General features: G+C 38.2%; 2 protein-coding genes across 2 annotated transcripts in view; one reads left to right on the top strand and one right to left on the bottom strand.

Annotated features, from left to right (window-relative positions):
- The window catches only part of lsp1a (lymphocyte specific protein 1 a), a 50,324-nt gene extending 26,912 nt beyond the window's left edge, over positions 1-23,412 (top strand). Inside the window, 8 exon segments of the mRNA XM_056252136.1 lie at positions 4,261-4,304; positions 5,147-5,228; positions 5,516-5,656; positions 10,666-10,764; positions 16,561-16,653; positions 16,773-16,834; positions 16,836-16,876; positions 23,321-23,412. Of these exon segments, the coding sequence (XP_056108111.1) occupies positions 4,261-4,304; positions 5,147-5,228; positions 5,516-5,656; positions 10,666-10,764; positions 16,561-16,653; positions 16,773-16,834; positions 16,836-16,876; positions 23,321-23,346 (588 nt within the window). The 3' untranslated portion in view covers positions 23,347-23,412.
- Positions 19,835-25,994, bottom strand: prr33 (proline rich 33). The gene is made up of 3 exons (XM_056252132.1): positions 25,986-25,994; positions 25,663-25,707; positions 19,835-23,156 (listed from the first exon to the last, which is right to left on the bottom strand). The coding sequence occupies exon 3, from the start codon at positions 23,139-23,141 to the stop codon at positions 20,082-20,084; it is 3,060 nt and encodes a 1,019-aa protein (XP_056108107.1). The 5' UTR covers positions 23,142-23,156; positions 25,663-25,707; positions 25,986-25,994; the 3' UTR covers positions 19,835-20,081.
- Between the last annotated feature and the right edge of the window lie 1,295 nt (positions 25,995-27,289).

The following is a 27,289-nucleotide window of genomic DNA, read 5'->3' as shown; positions in this document are numbered from 1 at the left end:
TCTTGACAATTTATTGAGGTTTATGAAGTGAAACGATCGGTCGCATTGTGACGTATATGCACTGGAGCTCAAGGCGTTGAGAATCTGTGACAAGCCAATCTTCCCTATTGAGGTTCCCGATAGGTTGTTGTATACAGGATAAGCACAAAGTATGAGTTTGATGAACAATACAACACACACATCCCCCCTCTCCTCCATTCCTCCAACGTCAGAGGTGCCTGAGGGTAGGTAAATTAACAGCAAATTTTCGTTTTTGGGTAAATAATCTTTGAAAATATTTCTTCAATTGCATCGCTATGAAAATCTAGAAATGCTTTCGCAACCACAACAAAAAACAATTCTCAGACAGTGAACATTATGATAAATTATCCTGTTCTTTTTCAGAATGCAAGCCCCATTTTATTTTGTAAGTTGCTTGTGCTTGTTGTGCTGTGATCATAACCAGCTGTTTGCAGTGTACGTATATTATAAGCGGTTGAACACCTCTTTTGAGTCAAGTGACATGCATGCATATTCATATGTTGATCTCCAGATAAGAATTACAGGAATATTCCAGGTTCAAAACAAATTAATATGTTTTTAAGTATCACAGAAAATAATTATTACCTGTACATTGTAAAATCAAACTAATAAAAATACATAATTTTATTTGGTAACTGTCAACATGTCATTAGTGACTCATTACTGAATTTGGGATATTCCTTTAAATTGGTTTAGTTCATTTTTAGGCAATTTTCTTTTTTAAAGTTTTTGTTTCTTTGCTTGAACTTCCAACACTTTTTGAAAAGTGTTATTTGTTTCTTTGCTGCATTTGCTTTACAGTGAATTATAAAACAGCTGTGTTTTTATACATGCACTTGTGGGACTTTCATTGTGGTACATCTTGTAAAATTTATTCTGACACATTTTTCCATTTCTTGAAGACGTTTCATCAGCTCGGACACAACCAATGAGTTGAATTGTATCAATAAATGGAAAAACACATGGCTCCAGAAAAAAATTCAACATGACATTTTGTGATGATTAAGCATTTGCAAAGACATATTCATTAATGAACTGTCCTAGATTTTCTAAAAAAAGGATCATGCATTCAGAAGTTGGAATAAAATGAAAACAGCATAATGGTAGATTTCATAACCAGTGGTGCTTGCACAACAAACAAACTCCTAACCCTAACTAGAGACCAGAGTATCATAGAGACTTGTGGCATGGACAACCACCAAGAAACCAACCAAACCATCTTAAAAACCACATAGCAACGCCCTGGCAACTACCCAGCATTATGGCGGTGAGGTTGCACAGGCAATAGGTCTGCAGACTCTTTAATGTCTGGGGGATCGGTCTCTAGTCAAATCTTACCAATATAAATAAAGTAAGATTACTCAGACACTTAGTGGTTCAGTCTAAACACAAAATGTAGGTCATGAGCCTAGCAAAGCTGGAATTTATAGCTAGGCTGGCTTTTATCCACTTGTATCCAAGGTCAACCCACAAAGATGCAGAACATAGTGTGAGGGGCACAAAACCTGGTCCCCTGAGCAATGGAAAACAAGTAATATAGCCTTATGAGTCATCTTCCTACATTGCAAGATCTTAAGGTCTTAAGGCCAATTCACACAGCACCGACAGACGCAGACCAACGCCCTCAGTCACCAAGGAACTGCACGTCACTTCTCAGACATTTAGCATGTTCAGTCGGAGAAAACAAGCTTCGACAGACGCCAACAGACTCTGACAGGGGTAACACACAGATCAAAGTTACTGTTGCCGTCTGTCGGTGCAGTGTGAATTGGCCTTTAACGCTACATCTACATTATCCGGATCCATTTTAAAACCGCATTTTCATTTCAACACGCTCCCTGTCCACACTACGTTTTCAAGCGTTTTCTAAAAGTTTCTCATCCACATTGAAACATCTGAAAATGCTTAAATCACCTTACTGCGCACGCATAAATACTAAATAGTTCACAAGATGATACTGAGAGAGCAGACATAATAAAGTTCTCACATTTATCCATCGGAGAGAGCATTTTCAAAAAGCTCTGTCTTTGTTTAAAAAAAAAAAAAAAACAGTCTCAATGTGGACGGAAGGCCAAAATGGAGAGAAACCAAAATGTATTAGTGTGGACAAGTGACCATATCTGAACATCTTGAACTTTAATGTGAAGTTCTTGAGGACAAAGCAGATTTACACATCCTAATCTCACATACAACGGAAGGCGTTTCTTGAATTGCGCAATATCTCTCAGGAGTTCAAGAGTGCATTATGGCATTTTAAAGGCTGCAAAAAAGCCATAGTCCCTGCTGTTTATTGTACTAGAATAAGGTTAGGTGCTTGTTATGTTGTCCATTCCTCATTTGTTTATGCTGTGGTATAGTATTCTATACCCAAGATGTTAAATCAAATGTGATAAATATTAATGGCTTAAAGGTGAACTAAGTAACTTTTTTACCTTAACCGAACAGCTTTGGAGCATGTTGAATGGTGGTCGTCTCGCACCCCCCTGGTGCCTGTGAGCCGCAAAACCACCCTTGCAACTTTGGGCCGGCCCACAGTGTTAGGAAGTATCGTGTGATATCAGGTCTCGCGAGGTAACGAATTGCTTTACGGCAAAAAACAGATCTAATAAAAAGAGCATCAAACATAAATAACCCGGCGCCGTATACATGTGGTGTTGGGCGCGCGCAGCTCTTAAAGGGGCCATTCCTTATTTCCACTCGTTACAGCGTCCATCCTACTGAACAGGTACCGGTGTACAGGGGGAGGGGATCCGGCCGTGAGTGCGAGCCATCTCTGCGTGAGTGCTATTCACGACAGTACAAGTACTCCACAGCGACTCTAGGGGTCGCTGTTTGAGAAAAATGGAATTCCTACTTAGTGCTGCTTTAATACCACAATACATTAGGAAAACACTACACTATTGTATGCACTCTTTGTGATGATTTCTGAAGGATTATGTGGCACTAAAGACTGGAGTTCTTCAGAAAATGCAGCTTTGCCATCACAGGAATAAATTACATTTTAAGATATATTCAAATAGAAAACAGTTATTTTGAATTGTAATAATATTACATAATATTACTGTTTTTACAGTATTTTTTTAATAAAATAAATACAGCCTTTGAGAACATTAGAGACTTCTTTCAAAAGCATTAAAAATCTGAATTATTCTAAACTTTGTTTTGACTGGTAGTGTAAAGGCATCAGGCTTAATAATTTCTCATAAAATTTGGCATTAAGTATGTTGTTGGGTCTTCACTCACACTAAGTGAAATGCCAAAATTATTCAGGAAGAGGCTATCTGTTTTGTATTATGTGCCATTTAGGGGACAGGCTATCTGAAATAAATGATATAACAATTTTGTTCTCAACTCATCTGTTTGGCCTCATTCTTCTTTCTACCACAGCCACTACATTGACATTAAAACAACATTGTGACCTCACAAGACTTAGTTTGTAAAACCCTGTAAATGATCTGGGCCTGTATTCATGAAAAGTCTTAGTGCAAAGAGTTGCTCCTAGTGACAAAATTCTAAGAAAATCCTTAGAAATGTGGGTGATTCCCCTTAAAAATAACGAGAAGATCCTAGTAAAGATAAAAGTTATTTACAAAGCATCTTAACCCTTAAAATAGCTCTTAATGTCAAAAAGTGTTAGGAGAAGGGAGGAGGACTTTTAGGAGGCTTAAGAGTTTCTTTAGCAGAAGAGAAAATAGCAGAAAGACGGAGAGGAAAAAGACAATGCTGCAGACAATGGATGACAGTGAGTTAATAAGACATTATAGATTAGATTGTGCAGGGATGAAGTTTGTGACCGAGACACGCTAACATCTCCGACACAGCGCAGAAATGCCATAGCGTCAGAAATTAAAGTAATCACTTCATTAAGATATTTGGCAACTGGGAAAATGCAACTATGCTGCAGTGATGATTTGGCTCTGTCACAACCTTCTATAAGCAGAGTGATCACACAAACAATTACAGCACTATATTAAAACCAACATTCAAACCACCACATAAATAGACACGCCTGCAATCTTAAATGAATCATTAAACTTAAAGTCTATTCACTGCTATTTTTCCCTCCAGTGAGTTCAGTTCACTGACTGAATGATCCAGTCACAGCAGTTCTCAAGGTAACAGTTCACTGGAGGGGAAATGACTACCTTTTGTTGCTTAATCACTGCAGAACTGTTAGATTTTTTTCCAACTCTGCTTGCAACTTTTTTTAATATTTAACTTTTTTATTTTTTATTCTAGATCACAGAGAGAACAGAATCACTGAATCGATCTTTAAAGAAAAGGTGAGTTCATTCAGAAACATAACATTGTTATAATACACAGCAAACGAGCATGTGGCCAATGTAAAGTACTTGACCTTTTTGGCCTCAGTGACTGCTATAAATGGCAGATTCTTTCAAGTATGTTGGCAAAATGGCTGTTGTCTAAATGTAAATAATGACATAGGTGGCATAGGTCACTATAATAATTTGTTTGTTCATCTCCTTGTCAGTAATGATTTATGGACCGGCTAACTTTAAACAGACTGTATGTTTTTCCTGATGTCTAGTAAGATATTGTGGTGGATTAAAACAAGACTTATCACCAATATACACAAAAAAGTTCAGGACACTATGTAAATAATAATTTAAAAAAATGTTAAACCTTTTTTGTTGCAATTTTGTAACTTTTAAATGTAAATATTATATATGTACAATATATAGTAGCCTTATACACATTATATAAGACTGAATATGTTTTATGCATTTTGTGCATTTTGCCTGTTTTTCAGTGTTATTATAGTATTACTTACATACTGTTAGTATTTTGAATTAGCTTTTATTTTGGTATTTTTTTAGTTTTCATTTAAAATTTTAGTTTAAGCTTGTAATGTGCATTTGCCATTTTTTATATTTCTATATAGCTTTAATTTATTTTTATTTCAGTATTAGTAATCATATTACTTAACTTAAACCTAATTCAGTTAGATGCCAATGCAACATGTCTAATTGTAAAGTTTTTTTAAATCTAATATATGTATATTTTATTTCAATTTTATTTCAATTCAATGATTTTTTTATATTTCAGTTAACAATAACAACACTGGTTCATATGTACCAATCAAGATTTTTTGTATTGAAAACAGTAACAGTTTCAAGAAGTCCCAGAGACCCGTACTCCTGCCCAAGATTGATGACAAACTGGAACAATACACGCATGCAATCGAGGTTCAATTTACAGTCTCATCGTACTATATGTTTTGCTTTCATGTATCGGTATATATTAGTTTCTTGTCAAAGTGTGCACAGCAACTTCTTATTTTAGTATCTAATGCCTTGTTTAACAGTCTCTTAGTAAAAGCATTATTTAGGACTAGTCTCTGGCAGCATTTAAACTAATGGATTAGATGTTTATATTTAGAGTATCTGCGACAGTCTATTGTTCAATTTGCATTTTCTTAGAAACAAAATATCACTCTTGACTCACTGAGTCTGACTGTCCTAATGTGTTTCAGATCTCGTCTAAAGAAGCAAAGATGACTAAGCCAGTAGTAGTGGATATGCCATGTGTCTCTGCTCCGGTGGCCTCCAAAAAAAATCTGTTTGAAGCAGGAGAGGCCTGGAGTCAAACCAGCCTAAAAGGAACGCCCTCAAAGGTCAGAAATCAGACAGTCATTTATTTACTCCCACAATAATATATTTTTTTTAAAAGTATTTCCTACTAAAGAATAGAAAATGTCTCAGTTACGTATGTAACCCTCGTTGCCTGATGGAGGGAACGGAGACTTAGTTGCACGTACCGTACTGATTGGGATCGCTTTGAGAGACCAATCTACTTCGAGTGTAATAAAACGAGCCAATGCACATTGGCAGGCGATAATTGCATCAGCTGCTCTGCCTCGCAGCGCGAGCATATAATGAGCAGAAGGTGCGTCGCATCTTTGATTCTCCGCTGAGGAGCCGAGCGGAGCCCGGAGTCAGCAGTGGTCCAGCAATAGTAGCGACGGGACTACGTCTCCGTTCCCTCCTTCAGGGAACGAGGGTTACATACGTAACCGAGACGTTCCCTTTCAGTTCGGTCACGTTCAACGTAGTTGGACGTACCGTACTGATCGGGATCCCAATTAACACGCCACCTAGTGCTGCCACCTTCCAGTGCCTAGCGAAAGCCTCCTGATTCCCCCGCACGAGGCAAGAGAAAAGGAGACGGAAGCATGAGGAGCGACAGATACGAGAGAGGGGAGAGAGAGAGAAAAAAAAAATTCTTGGTCCGGTTCCCACAACACACTGCCATCTGGTCCTCGACCAGCTGGATGATCTTCTCCACGGTGCCTTGGGGTGGCTCTGGATAGCCCTCGGTGGACGGCTCGACACTCCTCCACCGCCTGGTGGACGAAGACGGCTCCTCCAGATATGGACAGGCGATGGGAGTCCCCCATTCCCTGCTCCTCCCCATCATGGTGAATGGCAGCAGGCTCCGGCCCACGGCGAACGGCAGCGACTCCTCCGCTCCCTCACGGACGTCAGCCGCCCCTCCAGAACCCAGGTGGCCGGCAGCGAGCTCGTGCCCCCCCCCACCCCCCCCCCCCCCCCCCCCCCCCCGCCAACTCACTCCAGCGCACCGCCTCGAGCGTCCATGGCGACGGACTCTGCTCACCATGCTCAATGGCATCGTGGATTCCCCACAGCAGCGAGGGCTCTTTGACAGTGTGTTCCTCCAGCACCAGTGTAACGCAGTTAGATGTTGTGGGAAGAAGGAGGCGGGAACCGGCGAACGTTCAACACACAATTTAATAATAAAATAAACAAATACAAAACGAAATTAAAAGACAGCAGCCCCTCACGGACAACTGCTCTTACATATAAGAAAACAAACACAAGTCCAGGACTGTCCTCTCTCAATCTTTTCTGTCGTCGCTCCTCCTTTATGCTTCCGCTCCTCCGTGAGAGATACGAGACCGGTGCGTCGCTCATTATCAACCACGCTGTTCTCTCACAGCCCTCGGCCTCGTCCTGCTCTTCACAATAGTACTGGGTGTTCTTATGGTAAAATGAAAGGGAAGCTTTCAAGATGCTGTCACTACTAACAAGTCCTCCATTATAGAGAATCTCAACAAACACTTTGTAAGAGCGGGACATGCTTTCCATCTGGCACCATCTGTTACAGCTACAAACCCTCCACTGTCCATTGTGCCCCCAGTTAGTTTACCACTTTTCTCTTTTGCCCACATCCAGACAGTCAAAGTTTTGAGGGAATTGCAAAATCTCATCCCGTCCAAATCGGCTGGGCTGGACAATTTAGATCCCTTATTTTAAAAATTGGCTGCCCCTATTATTGCCTTACCTATTACCGCCATTTTTAATCTTTCTATCGACATTTCTTATATTCCGAAAGACTGGAAAGTCGCTGCTGTAATCCCTATTTTCAAAGTGGGAGATAATTTAGACCCCAATTGTTACAGACCGATCTCTATTCTGCCCTGTCTTTCTAAGGTTTTTGAACGCCTTGTCAATAAACAGATCACTAACTATTTCGAATCAAACCACAGTCTCTCCGATATGCAATCGGGCTTTCGAGCTGGCCGAGGGTGCACCTCGGCCACACTCAAAGTCACAAATGACATCATATCTGCTATCGACCGCAAACATTACTGTGCAGCAGTTTTTATAGACCTGGCCAAGGCTTTCGACTCCGTCAGCCACACCATCCTTATTGGTAGGCTAAAGAGTATGGGTCTCTCAAATCACTGACTCGCCTGGTTCACTAATTATTTCACAGATAGATTTCAGTGTGTTAAATCAGAGGGCTTGCTATCTAGCCCATTGGCTGTCTCTATGGGGGTGCCACAAGGTTCAATTCTTGGCCCGATATTAGGTGACTCTTCGATACATCTATATGCAGATGATACTATTCTCTACACCTACGGCCCATCTATGAATATCGTGTTAGACAACCTCCAAGTGAGCTTCAATAGCATACAACATTCATTCCGCGGTCTCCAACTAAATTTAAATTCCAGTAAAACCTAATGTATGATCTTTAATCGATCTCCCTCTTCATCTTCCTATACAACAAAAATTTCCACCCTAGATGGTTTTGCATTGGAAACCGTTGACACTTATAAATACCTAGGTATTTGGTTAGATTCTTCACTCTCCTTCCATACCCACATTAGCAAGCTCCAATCTAAAATAAAATCTAGGATTCGTTTTCTTTTTCGTAACAGGGCCTCTTTCACTATCTCTGCTAAACATGCTCTTGTGAATATGACTATCCTACCTATCTTAGACCTATCTTAGATGTGGTTTACAAATCCGCCTCTAACACTCTTCTTATGCTGCGTTCACACCGGACGCGAATAGCGCGTCAAATTCGCGTCTACCGCGTCTAGTTTGACGCTTGACCACTTTGTGTTAATTCAAAAACAAAAGTTTGAAGCGAAATTTACGCGCGTCAGAGGCGAAATCCGGAGGTGAAAGTTTCGAAACCCGTTGGCGGCCATCTTTTTAGATGTTTATCGAGCATTAGCATTATTCGAGAGAGTCACCGCTCGTATATGCTTTGGAGAGCAGAAACAGCTGCGTAGGGGACATTGTCGCTGTACTCGGGTCCACCAGACCCTCCGGAGGGTTTCAGGGGTTTCACAATTTGCTCCAGGAGCTAGGTTTGGTGGACCTAACGGTGAGGACGCTGACGAGGACAGCGTAGGCCGTATAAGGCCTCGGCCTCGAGTGGTATATGCCTGTCGAGCCCGCGCTCTACAGCCCGGCGGGAGGTTCACCCTCGCCCGGACCCACCTAATCTGTCATTTATTTTTGTTTTGATAATAAATGGAGCCAGCCTCCAAAAGTGAAACCTGTCCTGTTATTTTTTTAAATGTTTGTATACACTAAATTGTGTTTGTTGTCTTTACATTAGAATAATAATGTTTCATATAACGTTAATCTAGAATAGATATGGAATAAATAGCATTCAATACAAAATGAGTATCTCTCATATATTGAAATCGAGTTTTTATGTGAAAGATTTGCTTTGCACACCAAGCATTTTTGTTCTTTCTTCACATTCTTCACCACGTGACAGCAGCAAGCAAGCTCCTGATTGGTTAACGCGGCGCGAATTGACGCAGAAGTTCAGATTTTTCAACTCGGGCGGCAGACGCGAATTCGCGTCAAACGCGAGAATGCACAAAAAGCACTACATAAAACATTCGCGCTTAACGCGCCAGACACTCAATTCGCGCCATTCGCGCGAACTTGACGCGCGAATGTGGCGTATTCGCGTCTACCGTGCCGCAGAAATTTTTTACGCGCGTAACGCGTCTTTGCATTGACTTAACATTGAAATCACTCGCGCCTGACGCGCTATTCGCGTCCGGTGTGAACGTACCATTAGAAGGCTAGATCTATTATATCACAGTGCTATACGTTTTGCTACCAATGCCCCATTTAGTACTCATCATTGTAATCTTTACACACTCATTGGTTGGCCTTCCCTTCACAACCGACGACAAAGACACTGGTTTTATTTAATTTATAAAATTATCCTAGGCAAAGGCCCTACCTACTTGAGAAACCTCATTTCGGTAGCTTCTCCTTCTCGTAATCTGCGATCAAGTAGGTTTATTTCATCAACTACTACCAATGTCCGCACTTCCTTTGGCCGTCTTTCTTTTCAGTTTTCTTCTGCTAATGACTGGAATGAACTCCAAAAATCCTTAAGGCTTGAAACACTTGTACCATTATCCGCTTTCAAACGATTGATATCTAACCTATTGACACACCATTGTTCATGTTAGCATTACCATTTTCTCCTCTGTGCAAATTAGTGTAATTACTTATTGTCTTTTTCTTCCTGTATTGTTATTTGTCAATAACGTATACTGCACTTTACTTTTCACACAGTTTAATTACTTAATATGTTTTTATTATTGCCCCATTAGGAATACTGTCTAGCTATTGTACTTCGACCTACTTTTGTACGATGCACCATTTGACTGAACAACTGTTTGTAACCTGCATTACACTGTGTTGTCCTTTATGTGTAACTTTATGTGTCTGCACCTTGACGCTTTATCTTGGCCAGGTCGCCGTTTTTAATGAGAATGAGTCCTCTATGTGCCTACCTGGTTAAATAAAGGTTAAATAAAAAAATGCAAGCACAATAAAATCATAAAAGTGTTCCACACAACTCTTATGATATATTTCAAATCTATATGGGAGTTCTGTGTGAATGAACAAATTTAAGAAAAGTCAAACTAATAAGAAATCAGCTATTTCATATCACACCTTTAAATATTATGAGGGAAAACAAAGATGTCAGTGCACTTCTATTATTACTATCAGATTGTGCAAGTATGGAGGTCATGACTCATGAGGCATGAGTGTAGCAGTGTGAGATAAGTCATGTAGTCATGTAGTGTGGAACAACATCTGTTCTTTACACTTTCACACTCAAACACACACTATCAGTTTGCCAGAGTCTGACACACATAAAGATCAATCAGTTGGGAAGTTGTTGTGTAGGAAGTCTTGGGTAACATTAGCAAAATCAATCATAACTTTATGAATTCTGCTTCACCAGACCCCCAACATATGTAATTAATTTTTGCAATTTATACTTTTTTGCAAGTGTCCTAATTTATGTACGGTTTTATATTTTTAGGATACAGACATTGTGAAAGTCGGAGTAGCAACTCTGATCAACCATTGGGTGAAAGGAAGTCCAGAAGGCGGGAACAGACACTCCCCTTCCACACCATCTGTGAGTCTATTAATGAACCTGGGTAATGTTAACCACTGGGCTGGGGAGTTAAATGTATTGGTAATGGTGGAATACAAATTCTAATCGTAATAAAGTAAAAATACCAATTGTAATCAAGTAAAAAGACAAAATAATGCATTTATAGTGCCCCCTTGTGGCAGAATGATCTACTGCAACTTCACTTCTTTTCACTGGTTTACACAAAATCCAGTTCATCAATCATCATGTCATATAAACTGCAATATTCTTTGATGTGGATATGTGGTTTATAATGTTAGTGGTTAAGGTCTAAAGAAAAATCCTTCAGATCATTACATCCAGATGTAATGAACATTGTTTCTATCAAATGTAAGGACTTTTGAAGACAAAACGTTGCTTGCTCATTGAAAATCATTAGGCTACACAACAGCAATTTATCTTTGAATCATTAATCAAGTGATGCTTAAGTACATTAGGATTATGTAATGTCTCTTTAAGTTTAACATGACATCCCCTGGTTTATATCAAACATATAGTTCACCCAACAATCGTTTACTCACCAACACGTTGTTCCAATTTACTTTCTTCTGTGGAACACAAAACGAGCAATTATGAAGCCTGTGCTGGTCTCTCTTCCATGCAATTACAATGAATGGGAATGGGAGATTTCCAGTTTCTGAAAGGACACAAAAGCACCATAAAATATTATTAAAGTAATCCATACCAAGGTTATTATAGTTTTGCATTTTTAAATTAATTAAATTAGTTTTTATTTAAATATAATTATCAAATTTGCTATAAATTTCAGTTTAATAATACAAATAAAATAATTAAAGAACCAATCAAATGAAACTTAAAAGTATAAAAATAAAAATAAAAAATAAATAAAAAATAGCCGGCCTTAAGAAGCCTATAACGTTACAATATGTGGTCAACAGTAAACCTGTAACATGTCTGTAGCCAACATTAAGAATTAACAACCATCACAGTCATTGCAAAGAGCAAGAGACTATTGTCGCTCAGCAGCAACTATCTCGTATTCTAGTAATTTATAAACATTTTACTTAAGCATCTCTAGGCTGTACAAAAAAGGGATATGCCGATGAGGACATTTCCCTATTAATTAATAAACTTGTAACACTGGTGTTACCGATTACACTGCATAAGGCCCAAGCTGATTTTTTACATGCATTTTTTAATTCTCTTTGCTATTTGGGCTTATTGGAACCTAATTAGAATAAAAACTAAGAATCATCTTTTGATATGATGTACTTTTAGAGAAAAATGATGTCCACATATGTGGACTCATGGTCCGAATTTCCATAAAACACAATAAAGTCACCTTTGTGTAATAGAATGAAAAACCCTTTATTTCTGCCTTGAACACAGCAGTTTTTTTCCTGACTGTTTTTCAATGTATTAATAACACATACACACATATTTTTTAACATGTTTTGACTATCAGAGAGTAAAAACAACATGGAAACATTGCAATATTTAAAAATGTATACGATGGTTAATAGGGAGCCAATGCAATGTTGACATAACCGGGCAATATGGTCATACTTCCTGGTTCTGGTAAGAACTCTAGTGGCTGCGTTTTGAACCAGCTGAGGTTTGTTTATTAAGCGTGCAGGGCAACCACCCAGTAGAGCATTACAATGATCTAGCCTTGATGTAATGAACTAACTGTTCCACATTTTTCATTGAAAGCACATGACGTAATTTAGATTTTTTAGTTTTAAAGTTGGTAATTGCTAGTCATCCAGTTTTTATATCAGCAATGCATTAGGTTTTTTTGTATTGGCAAGTTTCGTCGGGGCGTGAAGAAATATAGAGCTGAGTATCATCAGCATAACAGTGAAAACTAATGCCATGCTTCCAAGTTCCTAATGATATCTCCCAAGGGGAGCATGTATAGAGTGAACAGCAACGGTCCTAGTACTGAGCCTTCTGCCTTGTGGTACACCATACTGAACTTGTGATCAATAAGACATCTCTAAGGGATCATCGTTATCAGACACATCCAAATCTTTGTTATCTCCATCAATTAACCCAAAGTACAACATGACATCATGACTTTGCGTAAACATACACGCCACTTTCAATTCAAGTGGCGTGTTATCTATACGCATTTTGAGCTATCCGCGTGTATGTCCACGCCGAAATCTTTTGCGTGTATGTCTACGCCATTAAACGTCCGAGTGATTCCGCGTGTATGTGTACGCCGTTAAATGTCCGAGCGAAACGAAGCAAAATCAATATATTACATCTGTGGAGCGATATTTCTTTTCCTAGGATGGTAGGAGAAGACTCATAAATGGTATTAACCCCAGTGACGGGTAGGTTTAGGGACGGGGTTGGGGTAGGTCATATATTTATATGTACATAATACAGTAATATAACGTTAAGTCAAAGGCGTTGATAAACACGCTGAAAAGCGATTATGCGTGTTGATAGCACGCCAAAAATGGAAATACGAATTGGCGTGTCATACATACGCCATTTCATGAGATCAGTCTGCTATGCTCTTTGCACAGAAAAACGCTCTGGAAATAAAAACATGATAAAATCAAATACAAATTAATTTAATTTATGTAGGTTTGCATTATTTATTTGTTATTTATTCCAATGGGATAATATACAAGCTAATTTACATGTGCACATTTTTACTAGCATATTACATTTTTACTAACATTTTCAACCCAACTAATTTAAGTATGTACGTATGTATTTAGTGATTTAATTGTTATTTATGTCATTGGGACCATGTGCACCTTTTTAGCTGCATCAGAGCTAGCTTTTTTCCCATTTTATGTGTGTGCATGTTTACTAGCATATTAGCTGTTTCGAGGAGCTTCAGTCCATAAGTACACATACGTGTACTTCATGTTTAGCGACCTACAAAGTTGGTAGTTTTGCACTTTTTTTTCAAATTTGCATGTCATGACAAATATACAAGGCTTTTATAAATATCTAAATCAGAATAAGCCATGAAATATGACAGAACTTCTTAACTGGTCGACGTTTGTGTATGGAGCTACCACTTGAATCTTTCCTTGTGTTTGCCGCCATTTTGAATTCACACCATAGTGTGTTATAAATTTCTGACACTACCAGACGGCAGTATAAGTACCCCCATACGTGTCCATAACACCACCAATTCAGCAGTGAACACAATTGTGGACATAAGAGCAAAAATGTGCTGTCCACGTATGTGGCCACTTGTTAATGACGCTCAGGATCTGTAGAGCTTATTTTAACCTTTTACGTTAGATCTTTCCTTTTCTTGGAACAAAACAAATGCTAAAGGTTGATTCAATGTTACTTTTAATGAAAAAACACAACACTAAAATAGTACAATGACAAACTCGGATCTATAAACAGAGAACTTTTATTAACAAAACAAATAAAACTAAAGACATGGTATACCCGCATTGTAACACAAATAAATGAAAGGTCTTTGATATCCTCCTTACTTTAAAACTAGTGCTTATTTTGCGGTTCATTATTATTAATGAAAACCAATAAAATAGTACAATGACAAATGTACTTATATTAAACATCAAACTATTAATAACAAAATGAATAAGACGGATGATATATACCCGCATAGTAACACACACAAAACAAAATTTCTTTGGATTTTCGCTTGGAATGCTTAGTTCGTGGTTCATTCATATATTTTTTTAATGAAAACAACAACATTAAAACAGACAAACTCGTCACGTGACTCCTGAGTCTATGCTGCTTCTGTGTCCAACTGAACTATTTTGCAGAACAACAGTGGGGGAGGTGGGCAAGTTATTTGACCCCGTACTCAAAAAAAGTTCCCACGGCTTTGGACGTTGGAGTTGATTTGGAGGAAGTTAGGCCAGGCGGAAGTGGACGTATTCACATCCGAGGAGATGACGCACTGTCTGCTCTGGTTTTCCCTCACGCATCCAGATCCACTGGGGTTAGATGACATGGTGCAGACGGGGCCGAGGCTGCTCCTATACGCATGTCCACCGATCACTCTGCTCCCGGGAGTTCTAAAGGGAGTTCGCCAGGACACAGCTCGTCTACTGCTAGTTCTGGATGGCCCAAGCATGGTTCACAGACCTGTTGTCTCTCCTGTCTGGATCTCCTTGTGAGATTCTCCTCAGGAGTGACCTTTTGACACAGGCTGTGGGCCACAGTCTATCATCCCCGGATGGATATGTGGAAGTTGTGAATTTGACCTCTGAGAAGGTTCAACTCCTGAACTCTGGTTTCTCAACTTTGAGGTTGTTGAGACCATCTTAAATTCTAAAAGCTCCCTCCACGGCGAAACTATACGCTTTTAAAGTGGAGAGTCTTCACTATGTATTTAGGGGGGCAGAGGACGTCATTTGGACCCAGTTTACTGCCCAGTTGGAGTTCCTTCAGAATCGTTTTTCTGCTGGTCTATCCCCCTCCACGCTGAAGGTTTACCTTCAGTTTACCCCTCTACCGTAGCTGCTTACCACGCACCTTTGGGCGATGGATGTTTGAGGTGACACCATCTGGTATCTCATTCCCTTCGTGGCACATTGAGGTTAAGGCCTACTGTATATGAAAGAGTCCCGGTCTGGGATTTGGTCGTGGTTCTAAAGGGGCTGTCCCAGGCACCCTTTGAACCTATTGGAACAATTTCAGAGAAGTTCCTTACTCTTAACCTGTTGTCTTAACCTTACTCTTAACCTGTAGGAAGAAACAGAGATGTAATAGCATGCAAGAAAGCTATTGCTTTCTTGCATGCTATTACATCTCTGTTTCTTCCTCCTTCCTAGAGTTTGCTCCTGGTAGGGTTAAAGCAATCCCTCGCCCTAGACCAGGCTACGTCCCTAAAGTTCCAACTAACGTAGCACACTCAGTAGTCTTGCAGGCGTTTCATCATCCTCCATTTCTGTCGGCAGACCAAGAGAAGCTTAATGTACTTTTCCGTGTTAGGGCTCTTGAGTGTTACATCCACCGGCCTGCTCAGTGGCTTAAGACTGACAAGCTGTTATCTGCCGTTTTACCCAGGTGGGGTTCCTCGATGTCCAAGCAGAGCATAAGCAAATTGATTGTTGAGGCTATCTCTATGGTTTATGAGGCACATGACCTTCCGTTGCCTCTAGTTGTGATGGGCCCATTCTATTAGGAGTACGGTAGCATCTAAGGCTTTACTGTCAGGAGTTTATCTCCAAGTGTATGATGCAGCGGGCTGGGCCTCTCCACACACATTCATCAGATTTTACAGCCTGGATCAAGACTCTACACCAGGGTCTCAGGTGTTTATCTCCTAGGCTGTGGTCGTCATGATTCACACTATGACATGCATTTGTCAGTATGGCGCAGAGGGTATTATTGTTCTCATAGCATCAACATTCTATTGGGACAGGACCAACATTCTGAAGCATGCGTAGAGTTCCCTCGAAAGTGAACGTTACCCATATTTTATTCACAATATAACATAGAAAACATATCAAATGTTTAAACTGTAGATATATACCATTTAAAAGAAAAAATAAGGTCATTTTGAATTTGATGGATTTAATATGTCTCAAAAAAGTTGTGACAGGGTCATATTTACCACTGTGTAGCATCCCCCCTTTCCCCCTCCTTCTCAGGGAGCCAGGGTTACTGTCATAACAGAGACGTTCTTGAGTTCAACTCACTAAATGATCTAGTCATTCATTTAGTGAACAATGTCTTAAATTTCAGGTGAACTATTCAATAAAAGGGTGTTATAGCCAGGAATAAAACAGCAGATTTAGGAGAATAAAGTAATTCTCAGCAATGTTTATTGTTCCTTCTAATGTTCCTTCACAGGATCTTAAACCTGGAGATGTTCTGCAGAAAAAGAACATGTGGGAAATTATTGGAGAAGGTTCTGCGGCAGAGAAGCCAGGACTGGGAGGAAAGGTAAATATACAAAGAGTTTTGTACTGATAAACCTCAAAATCTCAAAAATAGGTTGAGAATGAGTCGCTTGCTTAATGCCCTTCTCTAACATTTCTTTTACTCACCTTTTATATTTTTAGGGCTCCTCCTCGGGTAAACGGTACAAGTTTGTTGTGACAGGCCATGGCAAATACAACAAGATTTGAAGGTGATCATTACATTGTCTACCCAAATGGAAAACCAAGTGAGACACACTACTATTTTACATAATAAATCTCAAATTTGAAAGCTTAAAAATAAAAAAATAAAAAAAACTCTATTGAAAATTACTCCTTGTGAGAACATTTAAATGGGTCATGAATTTGTTTACTATTTCATGTTTCCTGAGGTGCGCTTATAATGATTTTACAGCAAAATTGTCATAATTTAGAAATAAAAGGCAATTTCTCTACCCTGACTTTAGTCATTTAATTTGAACGCTCTGTTGGAAGGAGAGTCTCTGCTGTGAGACATCAATGCAAATGCCCACTGCTATGATTGACTAGCATCTTTGCATTTGAAATAAGTACAATCCCAATTCCAAAAAAGTTGTGTAAAATGTAAATAAAAACAGAATGCAATTTGAAACCCATATTTTATTCACAATAGAACATAGAAAACAAATCAAATGTTTAAACTGAAGAAATGTAAAATTTTAAGGATAAATTAAGGTAATTTTGAATATGTTGGGATCATAACAAGTTGGGACAGGGCCATGTTTACCACTACCAACCACTTTTCTTTTTACAACAGTCCATATCTGGGAACTGGGGAGACCAGTTGCATGGAGTTTTGGGAGATAAATGTTGTTTACTTCTGAGACAAGTCTTTAGATACTCTTTTTATACCCAATCATGTTACTGACCTGTTGCAATTAACCTTATTAGTTGCTAAATGTTCCCCCAAGCTGTTTCTTTTTAGTAACACTTACTTTTCCAGCCTTTTGTTGCCCCCGTCCCAACTTTTTTGAAACGTGTTGTGGCAATCAAATTCAAAATTACCTTCTTTTTTTCCCCTTAAAATGGTGAATTTAATCAGTTTAAACATTTGATGTTTTCTATGTTCTATTGTGAATAACATATGGGTTTTATGATATTTGCAAATCATTGCATTTTGTTTGTATTTACATTTTACACAGCGTCCTAACTTTTTTAGAATCGGGGTTGTACATCAGGAACTCTCGAAAACGTTTACGTTTTACTGTTACAACTGTCAAGATTAACTAATCATGAAAACTGTTAATTATAGCGTTATATTTAGATCTACTGCCATCGCATGAAAGGTTGCAGCAATGTGCATTGTAGCTGATGAGAGACATGTGTGTTGAGCGCATGAATGCAGTGATCTCGTCATCACAACTCAATTTCTGCACTCGTAATGAATGCTTTCATCATAACCAACAGTGCAAACATGATGTAAATAAGAGATTCATTGTGCAGTGTAGACGGCATCATTGATTATAATGGAAGTTTTGCCGAGAGTCCAGAACTCTAATAAACTCATTGTGTTATTGACAGCTCCAGCGATTATAAAGGGAGGGTTCTTTGATCACTTTCTGTATGTAAATTAATCACAATTTAAATAACAGATTATTTGAATGCTATTAAGAGAAATAATGTGAAGTTGACCGTTTAGTCACTGGCTTGATTTACAGATGCATAAACAGCAAAAAATTATTATGAGACAAAGAACGTCTGACTGTACATGAATCCTTATCAGAAATCACTGACCACAGATCAGGCATTAGAATTAACACTTATGTTGTGGCATTACAGTCGGGTTCATATCTTACAGTAAAAGTTTGCAAAGCCTGACAAGTACATATATATAACATAAACACTTAAGACTAATGTATGATATCTAAACTAAACTATGGAGAGCTAATATAATGCTTAAAAATAAGCTGTATCTGAAAACGCCTAAAACCTTTTTAAGTCTTGCAATCTGCAGGGTTTTCATATGACTGTTTGATCATATATTTGACACTTGTATCTCAAACAAATCACAACAAGCTGCTAACACAATGCAAATGTTTTCATTCAATGGCTAGTGCCATAAAAGTGATGTAATACAAAAGAATAATAATAATATAATCTCTTAAAACAGGTATTTTATTAGAAAAATATATAAAAGAACATTAAATCTAGTACAGTGCAGCTTAGAATGCAAAGCATTATACACATCACTGTCAGTAAAGAGAAAATATTCTCAGTCTGACGGTTTCTGCAACAAAAGACAAACATGCAAAAAAGGCCAAGCCTACAACTTAACATTACCTAAGCCTGAAATGAGAACATGCATGAGTTGACAATCAGCAATCACTGTTATTCATGTAATCACATGGAAAAACCAGAGCATTTCTATTTAAGGTTTGTAAAGCCCATTTTAGGGCTCCATCAGTGAAAGCTATTTGTCAATACTGAGCACCAAGTATGCAATCGGCAGAGTGCACCATGCCTTGCTTTCAGTACAAATAAGGCTTTGAACAAATTCCAAAACTTAGCATACTTACTGTTCACATCTCTCTTATACTATTTCTTAATTCTTTCTTCCACAGTTAACCAATTCCACTTTGCCCAGCCACCTAAAACTTACACTCAATTGTTCATACACCTTAAAAAAAAACATACAATAGCAATTTGTCCCTTGGCCTTGACACCATGTTATCTTTAAAGATCGACAAGAAGAATTACAAAATATATGTATATATATATATGGCTTATATTCACAATACTTTTTATGCTGTTTTCCATAAATGTTATCCTTCATTAAGCTACATTTGTCTGTAAAAAAAAATGTTGCTATGAAAAAGGTGTGGTGCTTTTTATTGTAATGTTAAAAAAAAAATAGCGTAAGATAATTTAATATTTTTAGATGACTAAAAGCTGAATATATTTCCTATTTGTATACTCAAAAACCCTTTCTTGATTTTCTTTGATTTTGTGTCTTGTGGCAGACTGGAGTCATAATTTTTCCTTTTATTCAATTCAAAATGTTTTTGTTTGTTTTTTTGACAAAGATGTTCAGGGATGCAAGTATTACTAAAATATTACCATATTTGCCATGCTTATGAAAAATGTCAAGATACGTTTTGAAAGTCTTAAGCAAAAAACAAATTTAAAACTTTCAAAAAGATAAGATTTTTTTTTATTTTCTTTATTCATTATTCTTATTAACTTAAATGGCTAATGCCAACTGACAAGTGGGCAATTACTTTAGTACTGCAAACTGGTTATTGTCCATTTGACAGAGTCATTTAGTTTAATTACAAACTGACCTGTTATAAAGTTATAAAACAAAGTTTTAGGGAAAGAGTTGTGTGAGATAATAAACAGAACTCTACAATTGCAATGACAGCTAACAACATCCTTGCCTATTATTTATATGTTATCCAGTTAGATGTCAGTGGTTTAATAAGTACTGAAGCCTTTGGCTGTTCTATTAAAGTCTTTTGGTTCTTCGTCTTTATTTTTGCGGCCTATAAGTCCCATTTCAAAAACTGTTGCAATCTTTGTTGCTGGTCGAGAAGCTGCTTCTCTTAGTCTTCTAGCATCAAACCGCGGGCTGTACAGGAGAACTGGCAAACGCTGCGCAAATGAGGGAATCTCTTTTGCCATCTTCTGTTCTGCCTCCATCTTCTTTTGCTCCTCAGTTTTATTGGATTCAATTTGTTGTATTATGTTCTCTTTGGTGGAGAACATTTGGAAGAGGACAGCATCCCACATCTTTGCTGCCCTAGGGGAGTCTTTACTGTCCTGGCTCTCACTAAGCTTATCTTCATCTTCAGACTTATTTTGCATTTCAATTGTATTTTGATCAGCGCTGGCATGGACATCTTTCTTTGACCCAGGCTCCACCTCTGGAAACTTGGGTTCCTCTGCTTCGACCACCATGTGTTTTTTAAGGCGAGACCAGCCACTGAGTTTTGACTTCATGCCTTTTGGTTTCTGCATCACCTTCAAGAGAGGTTCTGCAGATAGGGAAGAGCCTTCACCCTCCTCCTTTTTTTCCACTGTAGGCTTGATCACTTGTTGGGGACTAGCTTTTGTCTCTCCTCTTTCAACCTTTACATGTTCAGTGTCCTTTGTTTCAAGGTGCTTTTGGTCTTCTTTTGGTTCAGCCAGAGGCTTAACCACATCTTTAACCTCTCCATTTTCAGGAGGTTTTTCAGAAGAACCAGATGCAAGATTCTGCTTCTTAATTCTCTCTAACAAATATATTTTTGCCTCAGTTGGCTTCTCTTGCACTTTGGTTGTTTCAGCATTAACTTTACCTTTCGACAGCTTTGGAAGTGCTGGCTTTCCTGTGTCTAGGTCACGCAATGGTACAGCCTTACTTTCAGGTTTCGGAGTTTCCTGCACAGTTGGAGGGGTTGGTGTCATTTGGGAAAGTCTGGGAGATCCATAGGTTGGAGTTCTGACTCTTGGCGTCACAGTACTTATAGCCTCTGCTTTTGCTTCTGATTGTGGTGTGTCAGCTACAGACACCACAATAGTTGGAATTTTAACATCAGGAATTTTTGGCAAAGGTTGCTTGGGAACATCCTCTACAGAGATAGCTTCTGGTTTAGATGCTGCCTTTGGAAATTCTGGAGGTGGAGCTACCACAGCGGTTTCATCTTTAACAACAACAGTCTGAGGTGGCTGGACTTTACCTAGCTCTTTAGGTTTTACCTCAGACTTGTCATTTGTTATGGTCACAGTTTCATCAGGTTGAGGTACTACCGGTTCCTGTTTTGGAAGATGAGTTGCCTCTACACTTGGTAGTAAAGTTGGTGTAGAAATGCTAAAACTTGGCGAGTAACTCTTTATTCCTCCATGGGCAACATATTCAGCGGGAGTCAATCCATAATATGTTGGTTGGGATTTAGGTGTTGTTGGTGTTTTGGGTCTTTGACCAGCAAATGGAGGGACTCTAAATAACGGTCTTTGATAGCCAACTGAAGACAAACCAGGCTGTGCGAGTTCAACATTGGGTGCTGTTGGGGTTTCAGGCTTTGGGTGTTGATTTGCATTAAGTTTTGGGCTTTCTTGTATTTGAGTCTTTGGCTTTGATGACTCGACTTTTGATAGGTTTTCTGAAGTGGCCATATCTAGTTTTTCTTTTAAGAGTTCAGTTGATTTGACATCTATGTCCCCATTTTGGAATATTCCTGAATGATTGGTGTTATTCACCTGATTTGAAATTTTATGAATTTCATCATGTGGACCAGCCAAGCTTGAAGTTGGCGTTTTGGATCTTCTGCCCTCCATGTGCACAGGAGAAACAGCAAATAAAAGTGGATTTGGTCTTGAAATCTCAATCACAGATACTCTAACACGTGACACATTACCCGAGGGTGTCTTGGGTCGCCCTGAATATGTTTTTGTTGAGGTTAAGTCATATGTTGGTGTTTTTACTCTAGTTGGTATTGCAACCCCCTTTATCTCGAGTGTTGGAGTTGTACCTTGTTTTGTCTCGAGTGTCGGTGTTGCATTTTGTTTAATCTCTGAAGCAGGAGTACTGACCCTCTTAATTTCAGAAGATGGAATTGTCTCTTTCTTAGCAGGAGTACTGACCCTCTTCATTTCAGAAGATGTAATTGTCTCTTTCTTGATTTCAGAAGTTGGAGTTTGGGTTTTCTTAATTTCTGAAGTTGGGGTAATCCTCTTGATTTCAAGCGTCGGTGTTGCAACTCTTCTGATCTCTCTGGTCGGTGTTCTGTCTCTTATTTCCGCTGTTGGTGTCACTATCTTTCTAACCTCAAATGTTGGTGTTGGGCCTCTCATTAACTCTGCAGTAGGTGTTTTACTCCTTGTTGGTGATGCATAAGGTGTTATCAAACCTGCTGACTTTGCCGTATAATTGGTGATCTGAGGAACTTCAAACAATGGTTTTGTTGTTCTAGAAACCTTCAAAACAGTTGGCTGAGGGCTTGGAGTTTTAGAGGTAATTACATGGGTGGTAAGAGTTGAGCTGACTTCCGCTCTTTGTGCAGTATGCAGAATAGTAATTGGAGCCGTAGCATGTGTGGCAAGTCCTGGTATTGGTGAGGCTGTGTATGGAAATGCTGGAGCTAGGTGTTGGGGAGTGTTGTGGCCCAGAGCCACATATGGTTGTGGTGAAAACCTTGTTGTCTTGCCATATGTGAATCCTCTGTGATGAGGATAAGGGGACGCAACATGCTGATACAGTGGTCGGACGTTAAAGCGCGGATGTACCGTGCCAATATAGAAAGGTGCCTCTGGAGTTTTAGGAGGAGTTGAGTGATCACTGTGCTCCAGGTCAGGGCTTGCTTCATTTACTGGAGAGAGGCTTGAGCGGAAGGGGACCGATGGTTGTAAGGCCTGGACAGCAGCTTTTTTCTTGGCTGTCTTCTTGAGTAGTTTCTGGAGCCGGACATTTTCTTTCCCAGGTTTGGGAGGCAAAGGTGGTGGGTACTGCTGGGATAGCAGGCCAGCCTGGGCAGTATTGGCGATATTGCCAGCCATAAAATCGTCAACCCCCTGAAACAAATAATAGATATTGTGTACTTTGAACATGACAATGATGATTGTTTTTGCTAATAATGGTAACAAAGTGCAAACCAATCCAAAAATAGACAATTTTAAAATAAATCAGCAAAAAAGCTTTGTTGTTCACTAATACTGTTGTTTTCTTTTTCTTTCAGATGAATTATCCAGCGATGACTTGTGAGGAATTTAATTCAGCAATAGCATCTTTCCAGATTCACCAAGAACATATAAACATTAACACACACACACACCTAATACACAGTATATATATATATATATATATATATATATATAGGGGTAGGAATCTTTTGGTTACTCACGATTCAATTCAAATTGATTCTCGGTTTTAAATCAAATTTCGATTCGATGTAGATTTGATTGTAGTTTACGGTTTTGTATTACTTTTCTTATTTGAACGCGGTAGACAGTTTAATAGGTCTAGAAGAAAAAGAGAGATTCAGTCAAAAGCAGTGATTGTTTTTTTTTTTTTTGATTAATGAAACATATCGCAAGTTTATTAGGTTGCTGTCCCTCAAAGAACAAATGCACTGATCTACTATACTGTTACACATCCGATTTGCTTCCAATTGCCTATGTTCATGTAGGACATAACAGATTGTGTTTATGTGAATACTCCACACAATGTGCATTTTGACATAATTGTGTGTGTATTTGACCATTGCAGCGCAATAGGCTGTCAAAGAGAACTGATTTCGAGATCGCATGCATCTGAGCGCCGCATCGAGTCCTTTTTCGCGGCTTATTGTAATTAATAACACTAATGTGTCAATAGCTTTAAGAAGTACAGCAAAGTTTAAGTAATGTAACACTCTTGAATATGGATTTTTGAAATTTGTGAATCGATGCGAATCGGCAGAAGATAGAATTGCGAGTCATATGTGAATCGAATCCCCCCCCACACCTAATATTTATATATATATATATATATATATATATATATATATATATATATATATATATATATATATATATATATATATATATATATATACACCTAAAAAACAACATAAGGAAGAAACAATTGCAATGTATGTATACAATGTATGTGCTTATCTGTCTTTGATTTTTGATGATTGCTTAATTTTTTAATGTTCTAATGTCAAGGCTTTGGGTTGTTTTCTTAAAATCTATTTGTCATATATACAATGTAAAAAGCAAAAAAAAAAAAAACTTATTCTCTGAATTATTTTTTTTCCTCAGTATTTTTCTGCAGTATTTGTGCTGATATTATGTCCAATTTTAACAATGTATGAGTGTGAACTGAATGTGAACGTCAAACAGATAGTTAAGATTTTTGTCAACTACGTTTTTATATTGATTTTCTATGCTATTTATATACTCTGACACATTGTTACATTTATATAGACTTAAAAAAAATAATAGATTAATAGTAGAATAATCCAAAAACATTCCAAATTCAGGCAGCTGATTCGTATGCCTTTTAAGTCATTAGCAATCTTTGTTTTACACCTTGGTGTGTTATATTTTATTACAAATATTGATTGATTTTGATATGATTTTGATACAAATATTGATAACCGTCATTGATATTGACATTGATTTTCTTACCTCTCTGCTATTGTTCATCATTTTGCATAACACATAATTGACTACACCTTTTGGTTTTCAAGAAAACACTGGAATTAGTCCATTTATCATATTTATAATATTATTAATATAATCCTGTTTGTTTAGTTATGAACTTTTTCCTACCCAATGGTATCATGGTTAAAAAAAAGAATGTGATTTATAGTCCATTAACATTTTTTATTTTCAATAAACTTGATATTTTGTATGATTCTTAATTTTGATTTTGTAGGACTCAAGTTTATGACACATTCACATGCAGTAAACTTCCACCACAAATCTAGGGTGGCTCCTTTGCCTAATTTTAGGGTGAAAGCAAATGAGCAAGTAATCTGCTCTGTCACAGAGTGTGGTGCCACTCTCCACCCTCCATGTAAACCAATGCCAAGGGGGCAGCCACTGCTTTAGCCATGGGTGGAACAGCTACATTAAATTACATAATAAATCACTGAAAATTTACTACCAATCAGATTCAGTGGAGTCTGTTGACGCACAACCTAAGATCATAAATCAAAGAGCTGCTTTTATCCTCTTTCATACAGTATTGACCATTACTGGACTATTAAAAAAATATATTCATATTCATGAATAATCTTTTGCAACAGTTACAAATGTAGGCCATCTGTAAGAGCTTGTAAAAGAAGTCTCCAGCCAGAGAGACACATATGAGAGGAGGTCATCCTTTTAAGGGCCTGGTAGGCTGGGCAGTTTGGAGAATTTCCAAGATGCAAGTTCAAAAGAGGAAAGGGCGAGAATAGCAAAGCAGTAAAATCATGCACTGCCTAATTGCTTCTTAGCAAAAAAAAAAAGAAAAAAGGAATTGTACATGTAAAGACATATGGTCTACGGCAATATGCACACTTGTATGTGTGTGCTTAAAAAAACTCACCAAGAGATGACTGTAAGACAGTTGAAGACACTTCAGACAAGGTCCTCCCCTGTAAACATAAACATGCATGAATTATGCAACTGTATTTTAATGAAAAGGACATATATAAATTAGACATAAAATATGGTTGCATTGAAACAAATATTGGTAGTACTAATTTCATTTTAACAGTGTTATATTACACTCCCTGATGCAGAAAGTTAGCCTGCTACAAGTGTTAATGCCTTTTCCCAAAGGACAGACGTGGCATGCACTTCCACACTAGGTATTCATATAATAATAAACAGAAATCAAATTTCAAGCGGTTTTGCTGTGGTTTTATACCTGTGTGTCTGCTGCTGTTCAGGGGTGTCCGGCGGCTGCCTGCTTGTCCCAGCTTGGACTGTCAGAACGGGAGACTCATGTTGAGTTCAACTATTCCCCCTTCCTTCAAATGGAAGGCACAGGCTCCATAGCAGTCCAAAAATAAAACCCTGAGCCCGTTACTCAGAATGCACACTGACTGGTGACGGTGTAGAGGGAACCGTCAGCGAAGCAGGGGGGATCCAGGTCACCTTAGATATTACCAAGTGCCCCCCTCCCCCATGACACCAGATGCACACCCTCATTTACACATCTATAAGCACAGCACCCCCTACAGTTAAGAAGAAGAAGCAGTTGTTTCCTTTAAAGGGCTCTTACAGGTCAATTCTTTAAAGTCACCATGAAATTGGAGAAATAGCAAACTACAATGATTCAATGATCCAATCAATTCCTGATGAACAGAATCAAGTCCTGTCCTATATATATGTTTTCTTGTTTAAGAAGCAGTTTCACTCGGATATACATCACAATAGAGAAAAAAAGGCTACAGCAAATTCCGTTGATGTCGACTTGAAAGTAGACCACTGTGAATTGTCGTTTGCAAGACATTTCACTTTCTTAAGATATTTGAAACAGAATTTTTCAGATTTCATATTGATTGGCAAAGGTTGTAGTGCAAACAAGCACCAAGTGTGATTCAACTTTTTAAGTTGAACTTTTCTTCAACTTAAGTTGAAACTTAATCCCGTGAACACACCAAATATTTACGGAAGCCTCTGGGCAAGGAGTAAGGGTTGGAATAAAAAGCCAGACTGATTTGATTACACCAATAAGCTCATGTGTTACATGACAGACGTCAATCCTTCTGACATAAATGATGAAGTTGACATTTACACTTGTTTACAATATAAGAGAACATTGTGACTGGCTTGTTAGCGTGTCTCCAACATGAAACTCATCTAAACAGTGCATTTCAGAATGTAACTAACTGGTGAAATTCACAAATCCTCTGTATGCATAGTGGTGTGAGCGGTTTCATATTGAAATTAGTGCTGTCAATCAATAAAAAAATAACGAATTAATCGCACAATTTTCTGTAATTAATTGCGATTAATCGCACCAAACATTAAAGTTGTTAATATATTTAACTTTGTAATACTTTCACATTAAATCTCCAAAATAACACAGAAACAACATACAGTGTATTTTAAATATTTGTTTAATGGTATCTTTTTTACTAAGCACTATAAATAAAGGGTAGTATCACTGATCCCAGCACTGATACTGATGTCTCTATTGAATTGATTCTCAGTTTTAAGTGTGC

The sequence above is a fragment of the Rhinichthys klamathensis genome, unplaced genomic scaffold, assembly GCF_029890125.1.
Source record: "Rhinichthys klamathensis goyatoka isolate OS25496 unplaced genomic scaffold, OSU_Roscu_1.1 h1tg000092l_1, whole genome shotgun sequence".
In the NCBI taxonomy this organism is placed as follows: domain Eukaryota; kingdom Metazoa; phylum Chordata; class Actinopteri; order Cypriniformes; family Leuciscidae; genus Rhinichthys; species Rhinichthys klamathensis.
The sequence above is the reverse complement of the archived record's forward strand: the minus strand, read 5'-3'. Positions and strand labels throughout refer to the sequence as shown.